Here is a 12099-nt window from a genome sequence, read left to right as displayed (position 1 = left end):
TGTACCAAGATACAGTGATTGCACTTGGGAGCAAATTAAGATCTTATCCCAAGTACAGAAAGTACATGGCCACAGACAGGCTTATGGGGGCATAGACTGTCACCACCAATGCCGCTGAGACTCTTCTGTTGTGATACTTTGTAACAGGCAAATGTGGTGTGATAAGCTCTCTTTTTTTTGAGGTATTGGCATTCAGGCTGCAAGATTGTTTTCTGTCTGGGAAGATCTCTGAACTTGGGGCATTATGTCTCTCTGAACCATTGAAATAATCATGAAAGCTGACGCCTTGAAGTAAAGCTGTGATCAAAATGGATGAATGGCCCCTTCTATCTTATCATCTGTGCCTGCCTAGATTCTTATAGGGCTCCAGTCATTGCTATATTTGCTTTCTAAAACCAACTGTCTGTATAACTTTTCATGAGTGATGTACCTGAATATTTGGATGCTAATAATTAAACAGTATTGTTAAATTTTAATCTAAATTTGGGTTATTGCAGATTGTTCTCTATGTAATTTCTGACTTTTTAAAAACAAACTTTGTAATTTTGGATGATCTAAGCACTATATCCGGATGTACAGCCACTCCTTCTTTAACCTGTGTACTATATAATTTTAACATTAGCTGTGATTAAATTTTTAAATCTGAACACCTCCCAGCAGCTCTGGATGCTTCTTTTAATTTGCCCGACTGCTGCTTTTGCAAATGGCCTCTTAAAAATGTTTCTTCAAGTGTATGCTACGGTCTTTTCCTCTTTTTAAACACACATCTTCCTTCAAACCTTATCAGCACACAGTGGGCCTATCAGCAAGAGCACATCAATGGCCAAATGAAACCATCCACAATACAGGGGCGGGGGCGCTATAATTCAATCATAGGGTCAATTTTATGCTGTGTCCTACCGAAATACTGTCTAGCTCAGCACAAGCAGAACCCGATAGGCAGGATGATGCTATTCAAATGTATCGATTTCCCTGTCATTGAGGCTGAACTCAGCAAGTCCCCCCCCCCTTTGTTCTGTAGTACTAGTGGTAATAGTAATCACAGTTTGTTTTACTGTAGCACCTTCATTTAAGTAATTTGAAGTGTTATACGACCTGATCTAGTGCCCGCTTAAGTCAATGGGCTTTGGATCAGACCCTTAGACATTAAGGCTGAGATTTGCAAAGTCGCCTAAGGGATTTGGATGTCCAACTCCAATCAAAATGCATGAGAATCGGGCACTCAAACCCAGTCTCAGCCTGTGCGTCTCATCATCCCAGTGGGTAACTGAGGAGACGCATCGGAGGTTGTGACTTGCCCAAGGCCACACAGCACGTGATTGGGAGAGCTGGACTCAGAACCCTGATCCCTGGCTGTGCCTCCCAGGTCATGCTTTTAGGGTCCAGAATTCATTAAGTTCTGCTAGGGAGAAATTTTCTTGTTAGGATTTTCTGGCCTCTTCTTTGACCATGTTGCTGTCTCTCCTCATTTCCACGAAAGCCAGAGGAGTGAGTGAGTTGCATAGTTCTGAGTTGTGTTGCTGTCCTGATTTCTGCTGGCAGATGAACAGAACGTTGATTCTTGCAAAGCTGTAGGGGACCATGTATTTCAAAGTTTTCCCTCTCTTGTTCGCATGTTGAACTGAGGAATCGGCTGCATCAGGAGGCAAGTTGGATAGGAGCCAATGCCCACGCTTTGGTTTTGTGGTTAATAGGTCCTGTATTTGTAAATACACTGCAATCATACATCAGTTCGAACTGCACTCCCCCCCCCCCCACTTCTCTCTGCAAATGTCTGTGATGTAGGGAAGATTTCACACTGTATTTTTCCCCTGATTTTCCCTGTGTGCCATAACGTTCATTTTTCCTCTGTCTCTAATGTTTATTTAGAAGATGATCATTTCTCTTGTGCTCCTTGATGACTCTGCCAGATGCTCTCTACCTCCCTAACTACCTGAGTAAATGTACGAGTGGAACAAAGCATTCTGAAGCAGAATTCCCTCTTCCCTCATAACAGCAGACTCAGGATGTATTGTAGCTGCTTAAGTCCTTGGAACCTGCATAGTTTAGCTTCCCTATGTGCAACAGGGTTAAGAGAATCTGTTTGCTTCATCCTTAGTCACGGACTGAGGAAAACCCTTTGAGAAGTGCCTGAGCTGCAAAATTTGGCTCTGGAGTCAGCTCTCAAATACTCTGAAAGTTCAGGGAGTGAAATTGCCAGTGAAGTCAATGGCAAAGCTTCCATTGACTTCATTAGGGCCAGGATTTCAACCAGGGTATTTAGATCTGTGGGCTTTTGCTTTGGCTCATTATATTAATACGGACCAGCTGCAAAATTCAGATCTGGGTCTTGGTTTGAATTCTGACCAACCCTGAATTTCACAGCATTTGGACCTGGGGGTTTTGTTTGAAGTTCACCTCTGTGATAGCTGACAAAAGAATAAGTCTGTTAATAAGCAGTGAAAGTTGGCTGCCAGGCCTGTTAGTGGCCCCCAGATGGGATAGATCTTTAATGCATTGGTGTATCACTCTTGTTATACTTCTACTGAGCCTCTGTCCTAAGTGGAAACTGGGATGCAGAGGAGCGGGTGGGCAGAGCTGCTGTCCATTTAGCAGAATGCTTTTGGGGAAAACACTGAGGGTATCCTTGCAGGGTTTTCTGCGTCCAAGCCTCCTCCCACTGGTATTTCTGTAGGACAGTGCAATCTGGGCCACTGTATCCGGTAGAAATGTAGCTGGAATTTAGATAGGCAGCCTTGTTGTCCACCCAGGTTCCAGCTTGGATTAGCACCTTACCCTGATGGGGCCTAATTCAACATCCATTGAAGTCAATGGAAGGACTCCCACTGATTTCAATAGGTCTGGAGATGGCCCATGAGGAAAACCCTGCAAGCAGTTAACGCCTTAGTTTTACATCTCATCCAGAAATCAGCACCTGCAGCCGTCTGAAATCCTAGCGCCATATTGCCGCAGGTATTCACCCTGGACATGGAGGGAAGAGTGCCACTCTGAAACCTGGACCACACCCTCTCAAGGTGCTCCTTGGAGGCCTCCTGTTCGAGTACTGACCCTGCACAAGGCTGCTTAGATCATGAGATCTGGTCAGATCACAGCACAAGTTGGTGTGGCTGTGGGCCTTTTACTGATTTATTTTTGCAGCAGCAAATGTTATCTGTTTGCATTGTCAGGATGCAACACAAATCAGTCTCCTGTGGAGGAAAGGGCTTATGATATGAGGTCTGTCACATAGTCATGCACTGCACTGCATCAGGAGAGGTTGTCCCCGCACTGTCCTGCAAGTGGCCAGTCACTTTGGATACAGAGAGACGGGTATAAAGGAAAAGAGAGCTCCCTTTAATGGGATGTACGTTTTATTTCACCCGCTGAAATGTCACATTGGTGTAACAGCTGCGGGCTACAGAACTTGGAGTGATTTGGTGGATGTTTGTAGCCAGAGTCCATCTCTCCCCAGCAGCCAGACATCATGTGACTATCGCCTCATGCTGGAAGCTGTCACTGTCTCTAATGTGACACATCAGAGATGAGATGCTGTTTCTCATTAGCATCAGGGCCCTTCGGAAGGGGTGAGAGGGCATCCTCTGGAGAATTTTGGGCTGTGGCTGTTGAATGATTAACACACATGGAGAGCTGCAGAGCCTCTCATTTCATTAGCTTTGTATCATTTAGTTTGATAAAAGAGCTGGATGCTCATAATAATCACTGATAATGACTAATTAGCAATGGTAATGCATGCAAGTGCTGTGTCCTTTATCCACACTTGTGTGTGTTAAGCCTACAGCTTGTCACCCTCCAGGCTGTGACATTATTTATTATTTTTACTAGTGGCCCCGATCTTGTGATGAGACCTCTGTTGTGCTGGGTGCTGTACAAGCACAGAACATGTATATGCAGTTAAATAATGTTAAAAAGACTTTCACATGCGGATTCAGAATCTTGTCTGTGTAAATAGTTTTATAATATTATCATTTAATTTTTTTCCTCTTAAATGACCTGATTTTTGCCTTTAAAAATTCTCATGGAGACGCGTAAGGGTTTGCTCATACTGGGTCGCAACCTCCCGGGCGAATGGATACAAATACATAGGACAGATCAGCCACATGGAGCTAGATCATTGTATTGTTCTTGATACAAAACCTGATACGGGGAGGCTTTTATATCCCCTTCTGATCCCAGGGGCTGTCTGGAAGTGGCTTTTGCCCCGTGTGCACGTTTGAGGAGCCTCAATGTTGCTCTAAGTTAGGGCAATTGTAAAGCAGCTGAAGCAGGGACCAGGATGTGGCTTCCAGGGGGTGAATGCATAGAACAAATGCATTACAGCGTGTAGGTGATATGCTGGGAAGCTATTCAAGCTCCTGCAATAAAAGATGAAAACTAAGCAAGGAAACAAAATGTTAATATCCCTTGTGAATGTGTGTGAAGAGTCTAATCCTCTCTGCATACAGGCAGGATTAAAAAAAAACCAACCTAATAAACTCAGGTCCTGATTCCCCTCCGATTTACACCAGTGTAATACCATTAACTTCAAATGAGCGGCTCCTAATTTACACTGCTGTGAGGGGAGAATCAGGCCCTTAAAGCTGCACAAATGAATAATAAAATGATCCATATTTCTGTTGGAAGCATTCACATTAAAAAAGCACTTACACACAAATTCCCTTTGGTTCCCATAACGTAATGCTGCTTTATGAGTTTTGCCTATTAAATTCAGGGGGAAAAGAGGACAAACAAACCCAAGCACAACAGAACTATGGAAAAAAATGTATCCAATAATCTTCATCTTTCTGTTCATATACAATGAGCCCTAAGCCTCCCCTGCACAAAGACCTTTTCTTGGGCTTCTTGTGAAGGAGCAGAATTTCACCCTGTTTTCACTTACATGATGATCCCGTATCAAAAATCTGGCATTTTGCAATGTAGAGGTTTGTTGTTTACTATATGTAATGAATCCTAGCACTCTCTGACTTTACCTAGTTTACCTCATATAAAATTGAAGTCCCTGGTCTTCTCTGTATTTTTAACTCAGGATGGTTCATGCATGTTAGTTACACTGAGATAAAAAATGCATCTGTTTTAGCAGTGAAGTCAAGCCCTAGGCCCGAAGCCTGAAACCCTTACTCCGTTCAGTTCGGCGCAGATATCCTATGGGATTCAACAGAAGAGTTGTGACTGGGGAGAAACAAAACGCAAAGTCATTTTTCTATTGCCAATGTCATTTGGTGATGTAGGGACTTGGCAACACAGCAGCACATGTTCAGTGCTGCAGCTGTGTCGCTGTAGCACTTCAGTGTAGACACACACAGCAGTGCTGGGAGGGGTTCTCCTGTAGGTGTAGATAATCCAATTTCCAGAGAGGCGGTAGCTAGGGTGATGGAAGAATTCTTCCATCGACCTGGTGCTGTCTACCCTGAGGGCTAGAGACAGCGACATCTCTCAGAGCTGTGGATTTTTCACATCCCCGAGAAATGTAGCTATGCTGATGGACATTTCCAGGGTAGACCAGCCCTAACACTGCTTTGCACCACTCTAGCCGTAAAAGGGGTGTTAAAGTGGGTGTCAATTACCCAGGGGCGACTCCAGATCCCAACACACCAAGCGCGTGCTCTGCCGGTCACCGGGAGGGTGGCAGGCAGGCCGCCTTTGGCGGCATGCCTACAGAGGGTCCTCTGGTCCCACGGCTTCGGTGGAGCCGCCGCGGGACCAGCACGCCAGTGGGAGGTCCACCGGAGCCGTGGGACTAGCGGACCCTCCGCAGACATGCCTGCGGGAGGTCCACTGAAGCCGCGGGACCAGCGGACCCTCCGCAGACACGTCTGTGGAAGGTCCACCGGAGCCGCGGGACCGGCGACTGGCAGAGCACCCCCCGCGGCGTCCCGCCCTGCTTGGGCGAAATGTCTAGAGCCGCCCCTGCAGTTACCTCTTGTCTGGAAGCTCTAAGAACTACTTTACTCCTGAATTATACTTGCATCCACCTTTAGTCCTGTGACCCTTTTATGCTGCCAGCGTGGCATAAAAGGGCCTTAGCATAACTGAGAATCAGGCCCAAGGTGACCAGCGACATTTCAAGGAAATAAAGGACAAGGATATGGAAAAAATATCAGCGAGAGGTTAATTTGAAAGGACATCATCTTACAGACTCTTACTCCTGGTACAGAATTGTGCATTTGTATCACTGTGTACTGTTCTTTGCATGTTTAAAGCTTGATTATTCCCCCCCCCACTTTTATCTGGGGCAGGGTTTGGGTCTCGATTGTCTTACACAGTCAGTGCTAAGTGAATGATTCCCTAACAATCACCTTCCTTGCTTTGGCACAAACAGTGCTGATCTGCTTGTGACTTAACTCCCTCCCCCAACCTATCTAAGGTCTCACCACCTCCCCGTAGGTCGGCAGGTGACCTTTTGGTTCACTGCAGTAGCCTGCAGGATGTGAGATTGTCTTTCCTTCTCAAGTGCTTTGTCTTTTAAATTACTCTTGTTTCATGTGTCAAATCGCCCCACCCTTCCATCTGGCTTTTATATTCTTACTTTTTAGAGGTTTTAACCATTGTTGTTTCTTATGTATATTGTTTATAGCGACACAAGCACCTGTTTGGAGGTGCCATGTGTGTATGTTGAAAGCTTTATGAATATTATTTTACATGTCTCCAGCTCAGATACCATGATAATGAGTGCATTGTCCAAACCTGGAATACAGTAGCTCTTTCCTACCCAAGATCTCAAAGTACTTCACAAACATTAATGAATTAAGCCTCATAATATGCCTGTGAGGCAAGTCAGAATTACAGATGGGGGAAAATGATATATATTAAGGTCAAAATGTTCAAAAGTAGCTGCTGATTTAAGTTACCCACCTCTGAGATTCTGTGAGCTGGACTTTCAGCTGGTGTAGATCAGGATAGCTCTGTTGACTTTGATGAAGTCCCAAATTTCCTGAATTTTAAGAGCTCTGAGAGTACAAACCTCCAGCTGAGGTCAGCGGGGAAGAATGTGATCAGTCTTTAAAGGTGGAAGTACATGAAACAATAACATTTGAAAATATGGCTGTGACACACAAACGAATGCAGTAACGGGGAACAAAACTGAGGTTTACTGAGTCTCCCCCCCACCAAACAAACAGACAAACAAACGAAAACTCCAAAACACCCCTAAAGCAATTGCTCATATTTTAAAATTCTGACGGGAGCTGATCAGAAAACGAGCAGGGGAGAGAGAATCACATTTTTTGTGATTTTTCCTCCCCCCTCCCTTGGTCGAAAATAGATATTTCAATTGAAAATGTAATAAAAAATGTGAATTTTGAAAAATGTGAACCAGCTGTAACCCTACTATTTTATGGGAAAGGGAAGGGAACACTTAAGAGGATCCAGTTTCATTTACTTTTAATTTTTCTCCCCAAAGAAAGGAACTCGTTATATGCTGTATGTTATAATTTAACATTCCAACTGAATATTTATATTCCAAGAAGGCAATGTGTGAACTCTAGTACGCTTTCACTGTCTTGTATATTAATTTTAAAAGACAATGTCAAGGTAACTAGTTAGTTCCCAAAATTTACATACTGTGGGGGAAATCCTGGTTTCATTAAAATCAATGGGAGCTTTGTCATTGCCTTCGGTGGCGCAGAATCTATTCACTCTGTGTCTTTTAAAAACGAGCTAGTTCTTTTAATGTTGACGTTCCACTGATGTTTCTTTGACAAACTGATTGTTGCGGAGAGCTCAATTTAAATCACTCATCCCCTCCTGCTGCTTGCATTAACAAAGCCCTGCATGTGTATTTTGAGAGTGAATTCAGACCCTGTCTTATTCAGGACTCACCAGAAGCCGGGCATGGTTTTTGCTTGCCTTTTGGTGGTTGTTTAAATTACTTGTTACTGCAAAGACCGGTTTATAAAACAAACACCCGTGGGAAGAGGGAGGTTGGGCGCACAATAGTTTAGTCACCTGAGGACTGTAATACAGTACTTTGGTCTAACTCTGGTTGTTGGGCTGAGTATGGGTTGTTTAGTGGTGTTTAGTGGCCTCTGATATATGGGAGGTCAGAATGACCTAAAAGCATTAGTGATACATTTTAGTCGATTTTGTAGACCTAACCCCTTTGAATATATCACTTGGTAAGGGAAGGGTAATATTATTATTTTATCTATAACAATTTAATTATTATTTATTATTAATATATATTACTACATACAGTACCCTTTACGTCTGTCACGTTAAGATGAACAGGGCTGGATCACTAGACCGGGAATCACTCTTGTACAACAGTGCTAATGCCTGATCCAGTACCCACTCACATCAATGGGAGTCTTTCCATTGACGTCAGTGGCTGCTGGATCCGACCCTTAGACCTTGACCTCGATCACTTCCTTGTGGGCAGCAGACAGGTCAGACCTCCCAAACCTAGGTGAACTTTAGGAAGATTCCTGCAAAGGCTGGTGCCTTGCAATTTATTTTGGCTAGTTAAACCGCATGAATGAAACTTAAATCATCAGCAAGTCACGTCCAGGCATGAGCTCTGTTACTGTCACAGTTTGGGGTGTGCCAAGACATCAGACACTTGGTGGATCTACATCAGTGTTTCACGGTGCATACACTGTGGTGCGGATGGTGCTGAAAAGTACTTGTATGGAAACCAGACAGCTTAAACCAAGTCCCTGATGCAGCTAAAACCTAAACATGTGCTTAATTTTAAGTACATACTTAAGTCCTATTGAAATCAATGGAAAGCTCAAGCTAACAGCGCTAGATTGGTGTGGTTGGAGGACCTCTGACTTGAATTCATTCCTCCCCAGGCCTGATCCAATTCCCATTGAAGTAAATGGAAAGGCTCCCATAGTTTACAGTACTGGATCAGTCCCTAAATTTGCTGACTATCTTCAGGACGTAAGGCAAAGCTATCTGTTTTACAAGGCTTTCTCTCCTTTGTGTGTTTTGGGGTGGGATTATTTGATAAGAGCATATGTTTTGTTTGAGTTACTGCCCAGCGGCTCAGTGGACCAATTTTGCTTTTTGTTGCTCTTCGTTATAAATGTAGAGGTTGACAATTATTTGCACCATGCAAGGCGGCTAAATTAAGTAATCTGAATAATAAATGTTTTTAAGTATTAAAAAAAAAAGACTTCAGTGAAGGATAGTCGTCTTGTGCAGTGAAGAGTCTTAAGGGCCAAGACTGAACTTTGTATAAATCCTTTAATGGTTCTGAGAACACAGTCCATGCTGTGCCCTGGTTCAATTCATTCAAGCTACCTGGAAATGTCTGATATTTAAAACACCTCTGCACCCAGCAGATTATCTTCTTACTGTAAAATACTACAGTCCAGCACACACATTAGACAGCGTGGGCCAGATTGTTAGCTAGTGTAAATCAATGCAACTCCGTTCACTTCAGTGGAATGATGCTGATTGACGCCAGCTAAGGATCTGGCCTTACAAATGTAAACCAAGGGGAATTCAGTTTTGAGTAGTTATGTCTGTGACATTTATAGCATCCAACCCAAGAGAATAAGCACTGTGGATCTTAGGAGCTGGATGAGCAAATGTAATGTGCAAGTGACAGGCAATCAGCAAGGCAGCCTACGCTACACATAAGATCAGGCCTCCTCTTGCTAAGTCTGAGGCCTGGTTTACACCTAAAACTTAGGCTGACATAGCTACACTGCTCAGGAGTGTGGAAAAAAATCACATCCTGGAGAGATGTAGTTAAACTGAACTAAGCCCCGATTTAGATATGGCTGGGTTGATGGGGTGGATTTACTACCGTGACTGAAATCCCCCTTCCATTGCTATAGCAAGTATCTACACTGCTGTGCTACGGTGGCATAGCTACAGTGCTGCTGCTGAAGTGCTTGTAGTGTAGTCATAGCCTTAGTCCCTTTCTGTGAAGATGTTTTAAAATCAAGGGTCAAGGACCATAATTTTAGTCATCAGAACAGGAGATTCTGGCAGCCACATCTCCAGAAGCAGCATGGTCCGGTGGATAGTGGACCACACTGGGATTTGGGTTCTGTTCCTGGCTCTGTTGCAGATTGGCTGTGTGACCTTGAGTGAGTCACTTCCCCTGTCTGTGCCTCTGTTCCCCTTGTCTGTCTTTCCTATTTAGTCTGCAAGCTCTTTGGGGCAGTAACTGTCTCATGCTATGTATCAGAGGGGTAGCCGTGTTAGTCTGGATCTGTAAAAGCAGCAAAGAGTCCTGTGGCACCTTATAGACTAACAGATGTTTTGGAGCATGAGCTTTCGTGGGTGAATACCCACTTCGTCGGATGCATGTAGTGGAAATTTCCAGGGGCAGGTATATATATGTTTCATGCTATGTGTTTATACAGGTCTAGCACAATGGGGCTTTGATCTTGGTTGGGACTGTTAGGTGCTGCTGTAATACAAACTAATAACGAAAGTGCTTGCTGGCAGAAATGAAGTGATCAGTTGGGCCTTTCCCAGGGGAAGGGATTCTGATTGCTTTTCTCTTCCTTCCTTTTTTCTTTCTCTAGAAATTGGCAGCAGAATGCCAGAGTGCGGGATACCCTGGCGTCCTTATCCCCTATAAGTGCGATCTGTCCAATGAAGAGGAGATCCTATCTATGTTCTCTGCAATCAAGACTCTGCATCAAGGGGTTGATGTGTGCATCAACAATGCTGGCTTGGCTCGCCCCGAACCCCTGCTCTCTGGGAAAACGGAAGGTTGGAGGATGATGATAGATGTGAGTAGTACGCCCCCGTAACAATGGGAACTATGATGGGCTGGGCAGAGAGATGCAAGTCTTTGCCGTGACCAAGCGTTTGGATGCAGAGATAAGTGTCGCCTGCTGGCTGAGTGCTAGGGATGGGAAAATGTGTTTTGCCTGATTCTTGAACCATCTGGAATGTAGGAGTGATTAGAGGAGGGGAGAGACTGTGGAAAAAGGGAGCAGAAAGGGAGGGAAATCTCCATGGGAAAAAATAGGGTGAAAAATGGAGCAGAGACCAGGTGGAGTGAAAACCAAATACAAAGAGACAGTGGGGAAATAAGGGATGGGGAGAGGACATCCTAATTAAAAAATACACTGTGGTATGTCTACCTAGGTATTTATCTGGCCCTCATCAGTCTACTATCTGGGCACTTCACGGTCATTAATGGATTTTATCTTCTGGCCATTCCTGTGAGGTAGAAAAGTACTGTTCTCCCCGCATGGGGAACAGAGGCATGAGGTAGATAGTGTCTTACCCAAGGTCACACAGGCAGGCTGTGGCTGAGCCAGAAATTGAACCCAGCTCTGACTCACAACCCAGTGTCCTAGCCACTAGACCATCCTCTCTATCTTGATATGCTGTAGGCGTCCACTTGTCCTGGCCTAGTTTGTGGTGGGGAGTGATTATTTTGCCCTAGTATAGTACTCGCCACAGGCTTCTCTTTACCCAGGAAAATGAGTTTTGGTTTTAAATAAGATCATTTTCTGGCATGGGGTGAAACATTATACATTTCATGGGGAAAAAAATAGCAAATGTGAAGGCACAGCCTAATAAATAGTCTTAGAAAAGTTGCAAAATCTCCACCCCCCCACAGAGGTTCACCACCTCAATTGAGCACTGTTGCTGTGCGCTGTTAAACAACTGCTGTGTTCCACCCTAGAAGTGTTGCCCGATCTTTAGATTATGTATTAATTATATTGATTACTTCCAGGGGCTTACCCTGAACAAGCCGCAAACCAAGTTTGGGAACCCCATATCTAGGTGAAATGTCCCAAACATGTATATGCTAACTTTGCCGTAGCTCAACATACAGGATGTGGTTTGCAGGTCCCTTACATTACAGCCAAAATATACTCTAATATAAACCTATTATAATAAAACAAATAGAATCGTAGAATATCAGACCTCAGGAGGTCATCTAGTCCAACCCCCTGCTCAGAGCAGGATTGATCCCCAGACAGATTTTTTCCCCAGATCCCTAAATGGCCCCCCTCAAGGATTGAACTCACAACCTTGGGTTTAGCAGGCCAAACCACTGAGCTATCCCTCCCCAATCAAACCCATAAGAAAATAAGAAACTTATAAGAGAAGATATATAGGCAAGTAAGCAGGCCAGCCTTAAATGTATCTCATGTACCTGTTATGTACGTCAGTTTG

The 12099-nt window shown here is 44.1% G+C and overlaps 1 protein-coding gene across 1 annotated transcript in view; it reads left to right on the top strand.

Moving 5' to 3' along the window:
• DHRS11 (dehydrogenase/reductase 11) overlaps positions 1-12099 on the top strand; it is a 72203-nt gene that overhangs the window by 39452 nt on the left and 20652 nt on the right. Inside the window, exon 2 of the mRNA XM_044993295.1 lies at positions 10485-10694. Coding sequence (XP_044849230.1) covers positions 10485-10694 — 210 coding nt within the window. The remainder of the gene's footprint in view (positions 1-10484; positions 10695-12099) is intronic.

This window comes from Mauremys mutica, chromosome 19, assembly GCF_020497125.1.
Source record: "Mauremys mutica isolate MM-2020 ecotype Southern chromosome 19, ASM2049712v1, whole genome shotgun sequence".
In the NCBI taxonomy this organism is placed as follows: Eukaryota; Metazoa; Chordata; order Testudines; family Geoemydidae; genus Mauremys; species Mauremys mutica.
This window is presented reverse-complemented; position numbering and strand designations above follow the sequence as displayed.